General features: G+C 38.6%; 2 protein-coding genes across 3 annotated transcripts; one reads left to right on the top strand and one right to left on the bottom strand.

Annotated features, from left to right (window-relative positions):
• Window positions 1-366: 366 nt before the first annotated feature.
• On the bottom strand, window positions 367-3,454 carry ube2l3a (ubiquitin-conjugating enzyme E2L 3a). The gene is made up of 4 exons (XM_060896249.1): window positions 3,394-3,454; window positions 2,167-2,262; window positions 1,445-1,631; window positions 367-1,265 (listed from the first exon to the last, which is right to left on the bottom strand). The coding sequence occupies exons 1-4, from the start codon at window positions 3,418-3,420 to the stop codon at window positions 1,111-1,113; spliced, it is 465 nt and encodes a 154-aa protein (XP_060752232.1). The 5' UTR covers window positions 3,421-3,454; the 3' UTR covers window positions 367-1,110.
• A 2,693-nt stretch (window positions 3,455-6,147) lies between these two features.
• Window positions 6,148-18,249, top strand: hic2 (hypermethylated in cancer 2). 2 transcript variants are annotated; one of them, XM_060896074.1, is made up of 2 exons: window positions 6,148-6,379; window positions 11,372-18,249. In XM_060896074.1, exon 2 carries the CDS (start codon window positions 11,400-11,402, stop codon window positions 13,089-13,091), a length of 1,692 nt encoding a protein of 563 aa, XP_060752057.1. In that variant the 5' UTR covers window positions 6,148-6,379; window positions 11,372-11,399; the 3' UTR covers window positions 13,092-18,249. The 2 variants fall into 2 exon arrangements, with proteins under 2 accessions (XP_060752057.1, XP_060752056.1); XM_060896073.1 differs by lacking the exon at window positions 6,148-6,379 and adding an exon at window positions 6,630-6,682.
• The last annotated feature ends 1,554 nt before the right edge of the window (window positions 18,250-19,803 follow it).

Below are 19,803 nucleotides of genomic sequence, written 5' to 3'. Positions count from 1 at the left end.
TTGTCTGGGTATCGTTCTTTCAAAGAAACCGAAACCCACTTCATATCCTGACTAAATTTGAAAGTGGGTTCTCATAGTGGTTAAAACCACCTTGTGGTTATATTTTTTTTAAAAAATGAAAATAAAAATACACCAGACTTACTGTAACCTGCTGAATTAATAAATCCCCAAATAAAAATATAAAAAAACTCCTAGATTTTCTGATGGTGGATTTAAGGTTGTAAGAAGTAGCAATTCTAGATGTAGAATGGAGTTTTGCTTAGGTGATTTTTCCAGAAAAAACATACATCTCTAATAAAATCATATTAAATTAAAATTCTAAATAAAGCAAATATTACATTGATTCTTAAAATCAGACACAAATGGTTGGGTTTTTTTCCTTTTTTATAACATCATAATCATTATATTGGTAACAGTGACTAAGCTGAAGTTTTGAATATTGGACGAATTACAGAGGTTATGTCGAACATAACACTTTGATCCACAGAATACAGTGCAACCTAAGCAAAAAAAATGAAAAAGAAACGTATGCCACACACCTTTAGAACCATGATACATTAAGTGTCACCTACCATTTAGTTAATGGATTTTTGCCAGAACAAATACAAATTTGTGGAAGAGAAAGACTGAAAAGACATAAAATAATGAATTTCACTGTAGTAATCTGCTCTGGGAAGGAAAAAAGAAACACTAAAAAAAAAAAAAGAAAAAAAAAAAAAAAAAAAGAGAACGGTCAAGATTCATTGCACAGCAGGTTTTATGACCAGTAACACAGCTCTGTGCAAATTAAGAACAAATTAAAAGAAACAGCACTGACCCCCACCCTCACAACCCATATCTTGCCGTTTTGTCCGAGTTTCCGTTTACACACGTATTTGGATCGCATTTGCTTTATACACTTTAGAAAAACCAGCCATCCAGTTGGCACCCAGAGGGCAAGTAGAACGGAGTCATAAAGGTCCTGTAGCGTGATCGAAATGCTTTTTGGGATGCTCGGCTCCAAGTTCGGAGTGGGTGCTGGGAGTTTGGGTGTGAGGGTACAGGTAGAGGCAGAGGTTTAAAGATCTGGAGTGGTGGGCAAAGGAGAGAGTGGGAGTCACACTCGTCTTATCAGTCCACCGGCCGCTTTTCGCCATGTTTCTTTGTAAACTCTTCTGCATTCTTAAAGAATTTTTTACGGTCTTTTGAGTACTCCTCTGCTAGGTCGGCCCTCAGCGGGTGCTCTGGCTGAGGGTCATTGACAAGGGCGATGAGAGACTGGATTACTAATTTGCAGGAGGGGAGGGAAAAAAAAATATGAGGAAGAAGGAAATAATACATTGGATGAGAAAATTCAACACATTTATAAAGGAGGTAAAATCATATAAATTTTTACAATATTCAACATAAATCATATTTACAAGATTTACTTTACCGGTTCTTAATGCAGACTCCGACACCTTACCTTGATCAGTTTTAGTTGCAGGTTTCCAGTTTTCAGCACTTATAACTGGCAAGCACACCTGACCTTTCTCATCTATGTTCGGGTGATAGATCTTTGTTTTGAATGTGATCTTGGGTGGCTTAAATGGATACTCAGCTGGGAAAATGATCTCAATCCGGAATGCGCCTTTATCGTATGGAGGGTTGTCCTGAAAATAAACATCCATTTTTAATTTTTTAACCTCATCTGTGTAATATCACCATTCTGGAAGAGAAAATACCACTTATAGTTGTATACAGCCTGGAAGGTCTACTAGTATTTTGAGGCACCAACCAACACTGCCAAATGCCTTAATGCTTAAATAACTAGAATCTTGATCAGTGGATAAGGCTAAGCCCTGCTGTTTACACCATCCATTAAGAAAAGTCTATCTTCAGAGCATAGACTCAATCTGATTACAGTCATATTTTGAGTGCTACATTAAAGTCTTCTGAATACATGGGGTGGGTGGAAATGCAGGCCAGTATTTTTCGCTACAACTGCAGCATTATTCAAACAATGACACCGTCAGACCCTTTAGTAAGTTCACCATGCTCTCTGTTAGTAACCTCCAAGACAAAGTCAGTAAAATGATGGTCCAGACAAAAACAAGCATTTTATTACACAAGTTGTAGCAATATCCACTGAATGTACTGAAGTAAGGCCTTTACAAGGCAATAACGAAACTGGACCGTTATACTTACAGGAACGATAAGCCCCTGCCAAGTCAAAATGTTTGACTCGTCAACTTGGATGTTACGGAAGTTTTTCATTCCAGACTTGCGGATTTCATCAAGTTCCTGTGAAAACAATCACAGAGATCCAAGATATGATTGTCAGAGAGTTCAGTCCAAACATCTGGATTATATAGTAACAATGTATACAAACACACAAAAGACCAGTCAATCACTTTCACTTTAACAAGAGATTATAAGATAAACACTTTTGTATGAATTGATGTATAATTCATATAGATGGGATCAAGGTTTCCGTTTCCAGCTTTAAACAAAAGCTAATAAGAAAAAGGTCACGACTTCTTTACTGTCTGAATCACTATCGACGGGATAAATGTTTAAAATATAATCTAATGCAAATTAGAAAATAGGGGAATAAACCGGGGATCACGTTTAGGATTTAATACAAAACAGGTCTCGAGATTATCAAGCAAAAACATGTCTGTGAACTGTGAACATTTTAACTACTCAAAGTCAAAGCTACACCCACTCGACACCTCACCGACTTCCTGCTTCTGTCCAACTAACACTCATTTTAAATCGGTGGATGCGAATGGTTCACGGTCACTGGTAAAACTGCTATATAGTGAATAAATCACCCTCCTGTCAGAGCTACATAGGTATAACCTTAACTAGCTGGTTAACATTTTGCCCAGCAGTAAGGTTACAAAGTTGACAAGCCATCAGTGATCACACAACTAGCTCATTTGCTCTTAGGCCATTCAAGTCTTCGGCTAGCTGACTTCATCTCTTCTAAACCTTTTAACAGTTTCCCTTCAAAACCATTTCAAACAGTTGACACAAGCCTAATACTCGGTTTCTTTACCATTGTTTGAACTACGATTAAATAAAACACGACCGCCATTAAAACCACTTTAGCCCAAAGTACATTAGGTTCTTTTTTTGCCGGCGGCCTTTAGCTAGCGAATGTGTTCATTCGCTATTACAGCGCTTTTTCACTAGCAAGCGGGCTAACAGGCTAACAGGCTAACTACTCAGCAAGACTGTTGGCTAAATACGATGAAACTGGCTAACTTGTTAGCTTCTCCATTATCACGTTTCTCAGACATAAGCCAGGAGGAAAGGACATTTTTAATTTACAATAGCTTATTATACGCACAATATATACCTGACTAGGCAGAAAGCGGAATAATTCTTATTTAACAACAATAATTAGGGATTACTTAGGGCATTTACCTTATGCAGCCTCCTGCTTGCCGCCATCTTGGATTTGCTGACTAACTACCCACAGTGCACCGCGACATATATAACTATTCTTCTGGAAACCCCCCTCAGCACATATGTCATCAGAAATGCAAAAATGAAACCATGAAATACAAAACTATAGAGTAGCAAGCTGTATAACATGACACCGTCACTACAATCTACATTTATACGTTTACTTTTTTTTTTTTTGTAAAAAAAAACCCAGTGCAGTTAAATCTCATTGTGAGTCATAACAATAGTTCAGTGTGAAGTTCACCACTGACAACAGAAAAGGTTACTGAAAAAAAAAGAAAGAAAAATACATACTATTTACAAATTACAGCAAAGAAAAACGATGTGCAATAATTGATATAATCAATCTTTCTTTAAAAACATTCTTTAGACTATTAGAGTATCGAGTTTTCCTCCACAGGAGCTGCTTTTCAAACACAGAAGAGTTTTTGGTTTATGGATTAACTCCAACATGACAAGCTGCATTCATTTATAATCAGTGTGGTATAAGGAGCAAAGCACTTCGAAACATGCCGTAATAGGAAAATAATCAACTGAAACATTTGGGCCGCATCCCACCGGCCTTACTTTGTTCCAGGGAACGTAAAACATAAGGTTGCTCCACACAGATATCAAGCGCCCAGCTCCAAGGTGTCAGGAGAACATGCTAACCATTATGCCTCTGTGCCCCCAGTATTCAGCATTGGGTTTTGTATATTTTGTGTATTTTTGACATTTTAGTGTGTCAAAAATACAGGCTTAATTAAAAACACAACAAAGTTGTGTCAGCAGATCATCTGAATTTAAGTACAGTCAGGACCCTTGTTTTTATACAGTTCTAAATGACCACCCGTTTTTCTCTCCTTCACACCACGACTACTCGAAATAATTAATTTGTCATTCTTTTATCTGGTCATAATTGTGGTGAGATCTCAATCAACTTGTTTTTTATTTTTAAAATGTCAGTCATTCTTTATTACATGTTTAAATACTGATTTGTCATCCCTAATACTTTACATTGAAGGAATAGACAACAATGTGAGCATCAACAGCTTCTTCGTGTGTTAAGTGCGTGAAAGGTGTATGCAAGAGGCATATAAAGACGCTCTTCCTTCAGTCCTTCAGAGCTGTAGCACCTTTATGGTTGTTTATAAACCTTACTAATACAGGCACCTGTATGATCTTTTATAGGATTGTTTCTAGACCTTAGTGGTACAGATACCTGCACAATCATTTTTACGAGAGTTGTTTTTAACACATGCTGATCAAAACCATTGTATTGTAGCCATTATTCAGAAAGGATCTGGCTTTAAACCTGCGGCATATTAAATGTACCGCATATCTTATGGTCTGCTATGGCAACCTGGAACAGGGAACAGCCGAAGGGTAACAACAGCAGCAGAAGCAGCAGCAACAACATCAACAACAACAACAATTCATTGGCCCATCATTAATGGGTCATGAGAAGAAGAAGAAGAAGAAGAAGAAGAAGAAGAAGAAGTAGAAGAACAAGAACAAGAAGAAGAAGACTTCTATGTATGTGTACGTGACAAATAAAATTTGATTGATTTGATAATATGATGATATAAAATAACTAATTATAGGTGAAACCCCTCAGTATACGTTTACATAGAAAGAGAAAAGTTTTAAGGAAAGGAAACATTCATTTTTCCCAATGTCCTCTGGGTGGCACAGGAGTACACAGCATGAAGTTCTCTCTCAACATGTTAAAGTTCCAGACAGGGTTGTTAAAACAAGGTGGGCGGGCAAGCACTGATATCCTTGGAAATCTTCCAGTCCTGGTGAAAAGCTGTGCTGGCAAACACATGATTCTGTTTATGAAGTGTGTGTAATTACCTAACAAGTTGGATCAAGCGTGTTAAAACACAGGGAAACCCCTAAAACATGTACACTGTGCACTCCAGAAAAGAGGAATGAAATTGACCTGTCATCATCCACAGAAATGTAAATAAAGAAACTCTCTTTTTCTCTCTGATTCATATTTATAATTATGTCTGATAAATACCAACATAAAGTGTTTTATTAAGAAGCTGGGCAACCTCAAGATGACTGAACAACTTTTATTCGTCCAAATAATATACCCAGATTTTGTGTTTTGATCATGGTTTCAGAGAGCATTTCTCTTCCATAAGTGTTCTGTTGTGTTGGGTTTTTTGGCTATGAAACCCATAGCATATGGATATAAATCATCTTCATACTCATAATTCTAAGTATATATAAGTAAATGTTGCTAAGTATCGGTTTAAACTATTCCTTAACACAGTATCTGTAATTTATTCATTCTTATAGTTGAGTCCAAAATAAATAAATATAATGTATTAAAAGTCATTTAAAACAGATGAAAACAAATGATATACATGATTTGTTCAAATAAAAAAAAAAAAAAATATATATATATATATATATATATATATATATATATATATATATATATATATATATATTGATTGGATTCAATATGCCATAATAATGTGAATAACATGCAGATTCAAAAGCACATATTATAATATTATGAACATTATTCATTCATAATAATGGTGTATATATATATATATATATATATATATAGCTAGCTCAGGTAGTTTAATAGGCCAGACCTTGACTATTAAAAGGTTGCATTGACTATACTTAGGCCTTTTCTTCATTTGTTATTGCTGCATTAATTGTGCTCACAGTGAAGTAGTAGGTGGGCAGCTCTGGAGTGTGTGAGACTAGATCGTGTAGCTGAATTTAACCAAATGCCTCGAGCACTGAAGCGAATTGGTGGCTCCCTCTGTTTCACCCCCTTCTTTCGCTTTTCTCACCCCCTCTTGTCCAGGCTTTTATTCAAATTTGGGTCAGGGGTGAGGATTCTTCACGTCACAAGCTTGCAAGATGGCGCTCGCAGAGCTGTGAGATGAGAAAACAGGATGGCTGTGTGAAGAGCTTCGGTCGATTTACTGAGGTAACATTTCTTCTATCTCTTGGCGGAAAGGCAGTAAGCTGCTAATGCTAACGCTAATGCGATCGGGGTCATAAAAGAAACTCGGATTGCTGAAAACATATTAGTGTGTGTGTGTGTGTGAGAGAGAGAGAGGGAGAGAGTGTGTGTGTGTGTGTGTGTGTGTGTGTGTGTGTGTGTGTGTGTGTACGCGCGTGCGCGCGCCCACGGGGGCTTCTCTTGTTTAGTGCTTTCCTCCACAGCGCCAGTACAAGCTTGGCAAGCCAGAGGCAATGTGCTTCATTCACTGGATTTATTCGCTTTTAGGTAAAATATGCTTCTTTCATTAATATAATAATAACAATAGTAATATACCACTTCTGTTCTTGTTAATAATAACGTGGTAAATCGCCCTGTTTTGAAGCAGTGCAGGGGAAAAAAAAGCTTTTATTTGACTTTTAGATTAGCTGGATGTTTCGTGTGTGTGTGTGTGTGTGTGTGTGTGTGTGTGTGTGTGTGTGTGTGTGTGTCGGGGCAAATTCGCGATTTGGGGTTCTGTCGGGGCAAATATCGAGAATGAGTAGGATTTGTGTGGTTTTTTTTAATAGTATAGATTTATTTGTAACCCAGTGTGTGTTTTATCAGTCCGAATGCGGGTGTGTTTGAATCTCACGTTGTTTGAGGTGTAAATGTGAAACTGCGTTTGTTTTGCGTTTACAATAGTTTGAGCTTTAGCCTTATCCGGTCTGTGTACAGTTTTACAACAAAAAGTCCTACCAATATTTACTATAGTGTCTTTTAAAATCTATATTTTGAACCCGTTTTTCTTGTGTGAATCTTTTATCTCATCTATTTTAATGACTGGGGGAGGGGGTGTTTTACAGTGGTCTTTCTGCACCATCTAGTCCACGTCGTTAAGGTGGAACTGGTCCTCATGTGTGTGACAGTTTCCCTGAATGAGTGCAATCCCAAGGGCTTTTCATGCCACCCTTGCACTTACATTAATGTATAAGGTTTCCTGCCAAAGGATATGCACACGTTGTGTCATATGTCATTGACAGGAATGGGTGAAAAGATTGCACGATAAATGATTGATTTTAAATCGAAGTCAAATGAAATGTACTCCTTGTAGAAATGAAGATGCTGGAGATGTCTTTTGGTTGGTGAAGTGTTTAGAACACAGTGATCTTAAGAAACAGGAACCCTGTTCAGCCCGTGTCTGAAATCTTGCTTGGCATGTTTGTGTGTTTTAACAGTATCTTGTTTTGGGGGGTGGGGGGTGGGTGTTTGAGGAACTGCGTTCAGTTTTTTGAGTCGTTTTAGAATTTGTTCCTTTTTTTTTTTGCCGTATATGTTTCATTTTGAGTCATTATTTTGTCCACAATGGAAACAAATTACTTCTGAAACGTTTCTTTTTTTGCCACAGTGTTGTGATGATAATCCCTGTCACCAGCAGCCAGCTTTCAAAGTGGAGAGAGCTTGACTCAGGCGTTTTAGTTTCCTTGTTAATCTCAGGCACATGTTTCAAAAAATGATCTCTGTATCACTCTGAGGACGAAGTAAACCCAACGTGTAATTTCCATCAGCTAGTGTTTTAATTAGCTGACTTAATTCTGTGTCCACAAACACCCAGCTGAGGCTCGATCGTAGCCATCAATCAACTCAGCCGTGTTTGTGACAACCTGTTGACCCGACGTTCTGTAAGCTCTCTTCTGCATATCTGAGTGGAATTTACTAAAAACTTTGAAACCCTTGTGATTAGATTTAACAAAAAAACAAGATTTGTCTCTCATAGGGAAGGAAAATGGGTTTGGGCAGTGAAAGGAGGATGTCTTGCATTCTTGAGATAACATGCGCTTGGTTCTAACTGGCATTTTGATTAAATTAGTGTTCTTGAAATGAGGGAAAACTGCTGTCTTTGAACTGCTTAACAGATTAGGGAAAATGTTTTTCTCTTTTGAAGATAGATATGTTTTTTTAAATGCACATTTTTACCTCAATTTATTAAATTGAGCTTTAATTTTTTTTTTCAAATCAAGTCTGTGTTTTTGTCATAGGAATGAAACTTGTAAGGTTGCTTGTAAATACATTTAATATTAACAACATCCTCTTATATAGTGTAGTTATTATTATTATTATTATTATTATTATTATTATTATTATTACTATTATTATTTAAATAACCATTTACACAGTTATAGTAAATATCAGTTGCATTTCTAGCCAGGATATACTTTCTTAATCATAGTGTTTTTTATTGAACACAATAAAATTATCCCACATAAGATTTAGTTTTTTTCTAGGATTTTTTCCCCCCCTTCAGGTAGCAATCTGTCTGATTAGACCAGTTGTTTCATCTCTGTCCTGCTGCAGGTCTGTTCATGGATAGGAATGTCTCCAGAGAAGTAAAAAGGGTCAGGAGCAGATTATCAATCTGGGTGTGAAAAAGATAAATTCTTCCAGAATGCTTTGCAAGTTTCTAAAAGAACGGTGGTGGGTTTCAGTATCGATGTTTTGGGGAAACAAATGGTCTGGTCTGACGTTATTTACATTTTCACACCTTGAATGTTGCTGTGCTCCGTCATTCAGTGGTTAAGGTGATATTATGACTGTATAAAAGGTCTTTGTTAAAGTTTGTGTTTTGATGCATTTTGTCTAGTAATACAGAGGGCAATACGTTTTGTTGCGAGAGACTAAATATGTTGGAGGCATTACTAGCCATATCTCTAGTAATAAAAGAGTTGTCCAAATAATTTAGAACAAACACAATTAAAGTTCTGAAATGTTTGTGGCATCCAGAGAAATTGTTTAGAGTTTGACAGGCAATGTTATCCATAGTACAGCTAGTCTTTTTTTTCTGCACTTTGGCTTTTTCTAGCAATCTTGCTGATTAGGCCACTTGTTTCATCTCAGTGCTGGCGCAGGTCTGTTCATGGATAGGAATGTCTACAGTGCAATAAAAAGGGTCAGCAGCACCTTATCAACCCATGTATGCAATTCAGATAACTTCTTTTCTCTAATTACCTTTGCTTTTGAGTTATTTTCCTGCCAGTGGGTTTTCTTTTAGGGGCTGCAAGCTTGGGGGTGTAGACATTTGGTCAGACAATCATGGGTCGTTATTGTCGTCGTTTGAGAGATGGTACCACTCCGACTAGATTTATTGTTAGGGTGGGCTTTGATCTTGGTGGTAAACTAATTACAAAAACCTCTACATAATCTAGTAACAAAAGTTCTTTCTGTACAGCAATGTTACATGCATTGATGCAGACACTGGCAAAGACTATGTTCTCCTCCCAGAAGCTTACCTGGATATTGCTTTTTAATATAAATACACAAAACTATTTATAATGAGGTGAGAATCATAAAATCAGTCTATTACGTGTTGGTACAGTTCCAGAGTTACTTTGGCATACGGAAATGTCTCACTTGCTGAGGTCTGAGATACCGGGTGTGTCAGACTGCAATCCTGGAAGTACAAAATGTCATTTGTGAATTGTATTGTATTGTGTGTGTGAAAGGATTCAACCTATAGAAGTCCTTTTTAAGGAGCAGGTGAGATAAATCAGTTGTGTTAAATGAGGTTTCATTCTAAACCACAGTGCTGTGGCTTGCTGGGTCTAAATTCAGATATGTCTGAAGTGGAGATGCTGTTAAAAGTAACACTCCATTCACATGATCCATGTAAACGAAGTCCACTGCTTAATGATAACAAGGATGTACTTGTTAGCCTTGTAGCTGTGTTTTTTTTTTTTTTTTGTTGTTGTTGTTTTTTAAAAAACCCCTACGGTACTGCTTCTGCCGATCTGTAGGATAATCAAACAATATGGAAAAAAATCTGGAGCCACCTGATTGAATGTATGGGTGATAATTTTTAAGGACAAGCTTTCATTTGATACTTGTCAAATAGGCCATAAATAATGAAGCTATAGAGCTTGTGCATGTTGATCTTATTAACCTTTTAAATTTGAAATCAATTCCTCCCAAGGTACAAGCATGTTTCTTTTAGAATTAAATAAATGTCGAAAATCCTGACACTTGAGGGAACTCCGTTTGCAAGGTAAACAGCAAATGCCATTTTAATGGTATTTTTGCTACTGCAAAGTGTATTAATTATAATCATTCTATATTATTATTATTATTATTATTATTATTATTATTATTATTATTATTATTGCCTCTAGGATTATTCTAAAGTATGTAAAACAATGGTCTGTGTGTAGACATGTCCACGTGTTTGGCTGGTATTTAAGTGGCTTATAAGTCATTTACACATGTAAACATAGACATGTAAGCATTGTATGAACTCTTGAAGAAGGTAGACAAACACAGTAGATATAATTGGGTCTATTAATACTGTTGTAGCAGTTTGATTAGTGGTGACAAGTGTTGTGATATTCAGTAGATTCCACAGACAATACCAGCACTCCTTGCTGAATGACTGAACCTTTATTTTGGGAATTGCAAAGATTCTGTTACAAGTCAGGGCCTGCTTATCCAGTGGAGGGACTGCAGGCTTACCTGTTCCCACCACACCCTTGGTGTTCCCTCTGGCTCGAGTTTCATGTTGTCCTTCATGCAAGCCAGCCAGAAACATCCACTGGTCTCCTTTCCCCAACCCCCATCTTTCAACAAAGAGACTGACCCTGAAGGCTGGCATTAATGAGTGGTGGCAGTAACGTTAAGAAGCTTAAAACAAGAAAAATGTTGAATGTTAGTTTTGCTTGCACTACATTATCTACTTTGCACTGGGACTGGTGTGCTTTTAATTTTTTTGTATCAGGAAAAGATACATTTGGAAAGAAGGGTGTTTTTTGTTGTGCAGGTTTCTGCTTGAAAGTGTATTAATTGTGGAATTTCTGGTAATTACAGTTATTTTTCTTATTTCAGCTAAAATTGTGAGCTAATTCATGTTGGTTAGATTTGTTCAAAATACATATTCGGTGATATCCGAAAATTGAGACGTGAGTCTTCTTTCAGTTTCTTTCTTGTTCATGATCTTCCTTTGTGTCTTTACAGGTTTCTAGGTGAAGAAAAAAAGCTGGAAATGGAACTGCCAAATCATGCCAAACAATTGCTGCTGCAGCTGAACCAACAAAGAGCCAAAGGTTATCTGTGTGATGTGATTATAGTTGTAGAAAATGCCCTCTTCCGGGCACACAAGAACATTTTGGCAGCCAGTAGTATCTACTTTAAGTCCCTTATCCTTCATGACAACTTAATTAACCTCGACACAGATATGGTCAACCCGTCGATTTTTCGGCAGGTACTGGACTTTATTTACACTGGCAAGCTTTTGTCCTCGGATCAGGTCAGTGACCACAATTTTAATGCCCTCCTAACGGCAGCAAGCTACCTCCAACTTCATGACCTAGCTGCTCTCTGCAGAAAAAAGCTGAAACGCAATGGCAGATCCCTCCACAACAAACCCACAACTCCTACCAATGGAAGAACTACTAGGAACCAAAGGTTGTCCTCCACACCTGTTACTCCAAACCAAGTTTCAGGGTTTAAGGACAGTGAAAAAACAAAGAGACATGAGGAGCTACTCAAAGATGAGTTGTCAGAGGATGAGGTTTTTGTCAGGAATGTCCAGTGTGCAAACCCAGCCAACTCTCTTAGTCCCTCTACTAGTAAGAATGGGAGCAATGGCCTCATTACCAGCAGTGGTGGCCTCTTGGAGCTTGGCCTGGATCTCTCTAAGAAAAGCCCTTCAGGAAGCACAGTCACTGAAGAAGTAAGTCCAAGCAGTATACCACAAGAATCACCTCAGTCTGCCTCAGAATCCACAGCCAACAGTGCCTCGTTTGATGATCTCCCCACCAACCCTCCAACCACTGGAGAGCCTATGGACATAGGTGAAGCCGAGGAATGTGACGAGAGCCAGCATTTTCCAGACCCTGACCAACAAAAAATTACACGCCCGATATCGCGGTCCAGGCGACAAACCAAGGGTGAGGCTCACAAAGGTGAAGAAATGGAAAGGTCTACTTTGCCCAACGGAGTTGCCAAGAGGCTAAATGTGGCTGGAGAAAGGCTCTCGGGTGTAGGAAACTCTGATCTGTCCTACCAGTGTAAGGATGAGGAAGAAGGACTGGAGAATGGCCAGGAGCAGAGCGAAGAGAGCGGCCAGAGTGAGAACGAAGGTGGACGCAACAGTGCCAACTACGTGTATCGGCAGGAAGGCTTTGAGCCTGCCCTCGGAGACAACCTTTATGTCTGTATTCCCTGCGGTAAAGGTTTCCCTAGCTCGGAGGAACTAAATGCCCATGTGGAGACCCATACAGAGGAAGAGCTTTACATCAAAGAGGAGGAAGACGATGCCTATCCAAAGGAAGACGAGGCTGAAGCCGAGGACCTGTCATCACAGACGGTCCAAGTGCGTGGCGTAGATTCACGACGCTTTTGCTGTACAGTGTGCAATAAAAGCTACAAAGATCCTGCCACTCTTCGGCAGCATGAGAAGACACACTGGCTTACGAGGCCTTTTCCCTGCAACATCTGTGGAAAGATGTTCACGCAGCGCGGCACCATGACGCGGCACATGCGCAGCCACCTTGGTCTGAAGCCCTTTGCCTGTGAGGAGTGCGGCATGCGTTTCACTCGCCAATACCGACTCACCGAGCACATGCGGGTACACTCTGGGGAAAAGCCCTATGAATGTCAGCTTTGCGGGGGCAAGTTCACCCAACAGCGTAACCTCATCAGCCACCTTCGAATGCATACCTCCCCATCATAAGCCAAAGACACTTTGAATGGAATACCTAGCGCAAAAAGATTTCAGTACACTGCACACCTGTATTCTGTGAAGATGACGGCTATGAGTGGGCGATCCAATGGAGGATTCACTCTCGGCTTGAGTGATGTGTGTAGAAGTTCAAAATATTAAAACCCCATCAGTTAAAAGACTAACATTTTTCAAAAATTGGTATGATTCTGTGGCATTTTTTTCTTTCTTAATGCTGCAAATGTATGCCTCGGGTACCAATGCTGTTTTCAGAATTCCTTGGGCTCTCCAGATCACTTCAGACCAGCCTATGCATTGGTTTCTTTATTTGCATCTCTTAGGTATTGTCCCTAAGTATACAATTTCACTTCCTTGGGTCCTTTAAAGCAAGGGCAGGAGCTGGACCACAGAATATGTAAAACACTAATTGATTAACTAATAGTTACGAAACTTTTTTATTCTTTTCATCCAAAAAGATAGATTGAAATATATGATTGAGAGCTTTTAGAAATGTTTATGGTGTTCCTTAAAAGCTTTGTGCATCTGACCAAACACGTTCACAAGCTTTAGTCTGTACTATATGCCCATTGCCTATTTCTATACCATAGCACATACAGTCTCAGTTTAATTCAGCTTGGATTGTAATTGCTACATGAAACAAACTGACATAATAGAGCTTCTTTTTTGCTAGCCCTCTCAATGGCCTGTTAGTTGGCTAACCATTTCAGTTGTGGCAAAAAGTGGCCAGAAAAAAATAGGCAGAGTTGGATGTACCCTGTTCTCCTTCTGTGCTTTGGCATGGGCAAATGGGGGGTATAGAAAAAAGAGGTTCTGTGTTCTTTTAAACTCTAATGTTTACTCATATAATATATAGGGGTTTACTCTTGATACAAAAAGCCAAAAGTAATGGTACTTGTTTTAGATAACTTATTGTCATGCTTTAGTGAATGTTTAAACTGGACGTTCTTTTGATATTTCTTTGGGGTGGATTGATTTGGGTGATGGGTAGGATTTGTTTTTATTGAGTTTTGAATGTTCATTCTGTCGGTACTGTTGTTCAGTTTTGATTGTTAAGGTTTTTCCTTCTCTAAAAACCTATTTTATAGTCTTGTCACATTACTACCTCTTAATTCTTAAGAACAGTACATTCATTGATGGAAGAAGGGGGGTGTAGATGTAGCTTGCCCAAAAAGGTTGTATAAAATTTGAGGTTTTCAGAATGGTCCTAACCTGCCCATCTCTCAACAAAGGTTTAATGTTTTGGGGTTTTTTTTGGTTTTGTTTTTGTTTTTAACATAGTAAAATTAGAACGTAGCTTGTTGGGTGCATGTATTTAAGTTTTATGTAAAGAAATCCAAAGAGAAAACTAGTACTGGGGAAAATGATTGCTTATGAACAAACCTTTTTCTGTAGAATGTCACTACCAAAGTTTTTAGATTAAATACAAAAAATAACATTTCAGGAGAAATAATATTATAAAGATTTTTTTTTTACTTTTAGTTCTCAGTAATAAGAGGAATGATGTGGGAATGTTAGTTTATACTGGACATTGTACTAAAAACCAATGAACAACTTTTGTAAAACTTCTGCTGATTGGTGGGCTGGCAGTTTTTTTTTTTTTTTTTTTTTCTTCAATTTTGAAGTTTACATTAGTTGATTTGGTTTGTCGTTAATTTTGTCTTCGGACGGACTTTATTGAAGGACTGTAGAAGGACTAATTTATTTTAGTTCAGACCAAAAAAAAAAAAAGAAAGAAAGGAGTAAGACAGCAGAAGTAGAATCTGGATGATGGTGTTACATGGCCACAATTTTGCAGAAGGTCATTTAATGAGGAATCAATACACTGGATTGCCTCTACATTTAACAGAAATTCTCTTGGGCTTTTTTTTTTCGGTCTCACAAACTAATGTCATTTATTCAGTTGCTAAGTATTGTAGAAATCCTTTGCATTATGAATGACGACTTATTCCAAAACCCTAGTTGTCGTCTTCGGTTACTGACTCGAGGGGGTCACTGTTACCTTATCAGATCACACAGTGGTTGGAGTATTCCTATTTTACGGTGGAATTTTTTAAAATACCCTCTATTTACACATTTTTTTGATTTATAGCCAGTTTCAGTGCATCACATTCCATGTGTAAATTTTACCCTTCTCAATGCACATTTTACTGGCATTCCTTTATTTATTTATTTTTTTTAATCCAAAGCCCAGTGCAAGTGCTTACTAATGATCATTAGGTACAGCTATCGTCATACACTATACAGTAATGTACACTGACGTCCTTTTTCCTGGAATCTGGGAACCATCTTTCCAGAGACTTAATCCAAACACCAAACATATCAAAGTTCTTACACGGTAGAAACTTCCAGGTTTTTTTTTTAAACAATTAATTGGCATTGTTGAATTCATAACATCTTGCCCTGTCCCATTTGGTCCTACATCCCATTATGGAAGCTACATTTGGTGTAAAGTAGGAATAATTAAGAATTTATTACACACAATTCAGTCATTGGGCAACACATGTTTGGAAACACATTCTGGTGTTGAAGTACATGTATCAGCTCAGGGAGACTTTACTGTGTCTTCCTTGTCACTTCCATATACCACAGCGGATTCCAGGAAAAAGCTGCAATTTGAGCTCTTGTGTACCTATCAGCACTTAAGCAGTACATCAGCGTCACTTTAGAGATGTGATGCGTGGCCGAAGTATTCCAAGCTGTAGTCCAAAAGAGCACGAAAAGGACGGCAAAATTTTCAAACTGTGACAATAATGTTTCTACTTCAGACTTCAGGGATAGTTCTACATATTTTGGAACTGTGGAACTTTCGAAACAACATTTGTAAGACTGTGTCAATACTATTGTCAATTTCTGTATTTTAATGATGAAAAAACACTAGTTTCCTACAAAATAGATTTTAAAGAGCGTTCCCATTTCAAACGATGCTTTCAGTAAAAAAGAAAAAGAAAAAAAAATATGGAAATGAAAGAAAAAGGCAAAAAAAAGAAAGAAAAAAAAAGATAAAAGCCAGAGATGTACGTGAAAGTTTTACTTTTAAGTTACAGAGTGTTTTAGAACTAAAAAAAATTATTAAGCATAAAGTGTATAAACAAATACGATAAAGCTCATACCCAAAATTTCAGACACTCTTCCTAAACCAAAGCACATACCGAATGATTGACAGCTTGTCTGATGTAATGATTCTTGTGTATATCTCGCTGTTTACATAAACACTTACAGTCTCCGACCTCAGGAGAGGAGAGGCCAGTTTGAGCATGCTTCTTTGTAGAGATGTCTTAAACTGGGGGAAAAAAATGTCTACAATGTCCATCCCACCCTTGTGTGTGTGTGTGTGTGTGTGTATTTACTTAATGTATTATTGCAGTTATTGCATCCGGTTGTTTCTGTGTTTCTGCTGCTTTCAGATGTCTACATGAGTATGAATAGAAGCTACATAACACGACTTTACCTCAGACCATTTTTAGTGGGGTTGTTAGAGAGAGGAGTCTTGTTATCCGTTTAATCTTTGTTTTATTCAAATTCAAATGTGTGTTGTTGTTTTTTTTTTTTAATAATCTGAGCCATTTGCTGAAACCATAGAAGAAGCAGCTTCCATGCGACTGGCCTCTCCTCTGAACCACATTGGTGCAAACACTTATTGACAGTGTTCAATATATATATGTTTTTTTTTTTTGTTTGTTTTTTTTAATCAAAGATCTATTGTCAAGTGATGAATGTATTTATTTTTTGATCCTGTTTTCACGTTTGTTAAAGATTTCACTTTGTGTGAGACAAGGTGTTTTCAGGGTCTTACTTTTTATTGCTTAATATGACGACAAAACAAATCCCACAAGGCTGGAGGCGTGAGGAATGTATGTGGTCCCATGAAGTGTTCCTGTTCAAGGCTGGATTGGCTCCATCCTGATCCTTCTCTCACTCAAGGCATGCATGTGCTCTGGATCATGTGTTCTTTTTTTATTCTTGTACTAAAGACTTGAAGGCTGTGTTTTTGTTTTTTAGTTTTAACATTTTCCCTGTTTGCTTCTGTCTGTTGATACACTATTGGACTTTTTTTAATTGAACAAGCACTCTTGTCTTGTTTGTGTTCTTTATTGAAAGCCGTGGTGTTGTCACGCTATCATGGTTCAAGGCTCCTAGTCGATTGCGTTTCCTTTATTTCTTTAGAGGTTGTGGTGGTGGTGGTGGTGGTGGTGGTGGGGGTGTCCTATTTACATATGACCAACAAAGCCAAAGCTTTTTAAAAAAAGAATGAACTCTACTCTTTTCTGCTCACCTTCACCTCACTAAGTCCATCAGCAAAAAAAAAAAAAAAAGCAGCAAGTGGCATGCAACATGTGTTGTGCAGTTTGAGACGGAATATATAATAAGCTTTATAAAAATGCACTTTGCGATTTGACGGCAAGGTCCCACGTCCCCTAAGAATCAAGAGAGCTTGCTCGGTTATCTTAACGATCATGCGATCAGCATTTGGAGACTGAAAAAGATTGATCTTTGATTTGCTGCTATGATTTGTAGCCTGTTGCAGCAGTGCTATGTATTTCCTGTGTAGTATTGTCAAGTGTCACACTGCTAAATGTTACCCAACCACTCGGACCTCAGTATACCAAACCAACCCCCAAGTAAACCAAAGCCAGCTTTACAAGCCTCTGCATTTTCCATATACTTTTTTTTTAAAATTTTAATAAAATCTAATTTTATTTTATTTTTTTTTTTGCTCGAGGCCATATTGCACCTAATACTGTGTTCCTGCTGCCTAGTTGACCATTTAGTCCACTGTATATTAGCGAGTCTCTGCGCATTCCACTGTCTGTGTCTCTTTGACTTTATCGATATATATATATAATAATATATATATATATGGGTGTGTGAGAGTGTACATTCCCACACAAGGGTTACAACTATTTGTTCAATTTCTGTCACTATTAGCGTTTTTTAGCCTTGAACATGGCTTGCGGACAACAGCACGGTTTTACGTTTCAGTTCCTCAGAGATCTTTGTATTCAGGGCCGAGCTACACGAAGCTTGAAGCTCGAATTGTGTCATGTGAACACAAAACGATGTACAGAGGTGATGTTATCTCCCGACAGTCTTAATGTACAGCTATGAGAAGTCATTTTAGAATCATTAAAATCTCGATCAAAATACTCCATACGGTGTGGCCCGTTTTCTTTCTTCTGACTGAGGGTGTGTGGTGGTTTGTTTTATTTATTTATTTGTTTATTCATTTATTTTTGGGTGATGCTTCTTTCCTCTTCACGAGGGAAGTCTTGTCTCAGCGGCTCGGGAGTCTTTTCTGCTGTAGCATGTGGCTCAAACTGGCAGTTTGGGGAGTCACCAGTGATTGATGACGAGCGGGTGAGAGGGAAGCCGCCCCAAACCAGTCATGGCACAAACCTTCGTCTGCCATCTGGGAGCCTCTCTCCAAGCTTCACCAATGAAGGGGCCAACACTTCACTGCTCTCCATAGCTTCATTCTTAGCGTGCGCCATTTTCCTCCATCCTCTGTGGCCCATTTAGGCCAGCCCTCTCCCTTTGTCTCTCCTCTCAAGCTTGCCAGTGTGTGTCAAGAGGCCAGCGAGCACCTCCCTACCCCAGGGGAATAGAGGGTTGGCATTTTTATGGCCCTTGTGTGCCTGATTCCATGGGGCCATTTAGCTCCGCCTCGAGTGGTGTCACATGCCAAATGACCCTGAATGGGGTCAGTTTCAGGCACAATGACTAGTATGTTGATGCTGCGTCCCCCTCCCTACACTCCTCCCATCTGCTAAGTATAGATTAACTATAGTCACATCTGCGAGGGGGGCCAAATCACATGCAGATCTTGCAAGAAGCTGCTGAATGCATGAAAGGCAATTCAGTTGTCAGATGCCCTTGATGACTATGATTTTTGTGTTTCTCTCTCTCTCTCTCTCTCTCTCTCTCTCTCTCTCTCTCTTTATAAACATGGCATCTGCTGCCGAATGCAAATTTGCACTACGCATCTGAAAACAACCAAATCGAACCAGGTGCCATAGCTGACGAATTGACACATACAGAAATTTGTTTTTTCCCTTCGCCTGATGTTGGGAGCTTTTGGTGTGCACACACAGTGGCACAATTCCTTTTCAACATTTCTAAGCTTGCATAAAAAATGTGATTTGTTTTTTCTGTTGAAAACACGCAGTGTTTCACCAGGTGTCTGCTACATCAGTACAGCAGCTGCCTCTCAAACACTGGATTAATTCAAAAAGAAAAAAAGGAGGGGTGGGGTAGGGGGTTAACATGCGAGTCTGTCCAGCAGCATTGAAGCTATTCTATTCTTTTCTTTCATCCCTTCTGCGCTGGGCTGAATGTAACGGTCCAGTCTGCCCATGCTGACTGCCACAGCCTAAAAGAAATGGCACTACAGGTGGCTGGCACAAGGAGGGTGCACATTTAGCATATTGAGCCTTTCACATGGAACAGTACAGCAGCTCGCTTATAGAGAATGTGAGTGAGAGAGAGAGAGAGAGAGAGAGAGAGGGGCCTGCACTCCTCCCTCCATTTGCCCTGTGCCATGGCACTATAGAAAAGCAAGCTTTGGGACTAGGCATAATAAGCTTCTTTTTTGGACCAGGCCACAAAAGACTAGGCCCCCCAAAAAAAGATTCAAAGTAAAATCTGACATCTGTTTGTTTTTTTACCTTCACCACCATCTTTTTCAATGCCAAACATTTCTACAGGT

The sequence above is a fragment of the Tachysurus vachellii genome, chromosome 20 (assembly GCF_030014155.1).
Source record: "Tachysurus vachellii isolate PV-2020 chromosome 20, HZAU_Pvac_v1, whole genome shotgun sequence".
Taxonomy (NCBI): domain Eukaryota; kingdom Metazoa; phylum Chordata; class Actinopteri; order Siluriformes; family Bagridae; genus Tachysurus; species Tachysurus vachellii.
Note: the sequence above shows the minus strand (reverse complement) of the source record. Positions and strands in the feature narration are given on the sequence as shown.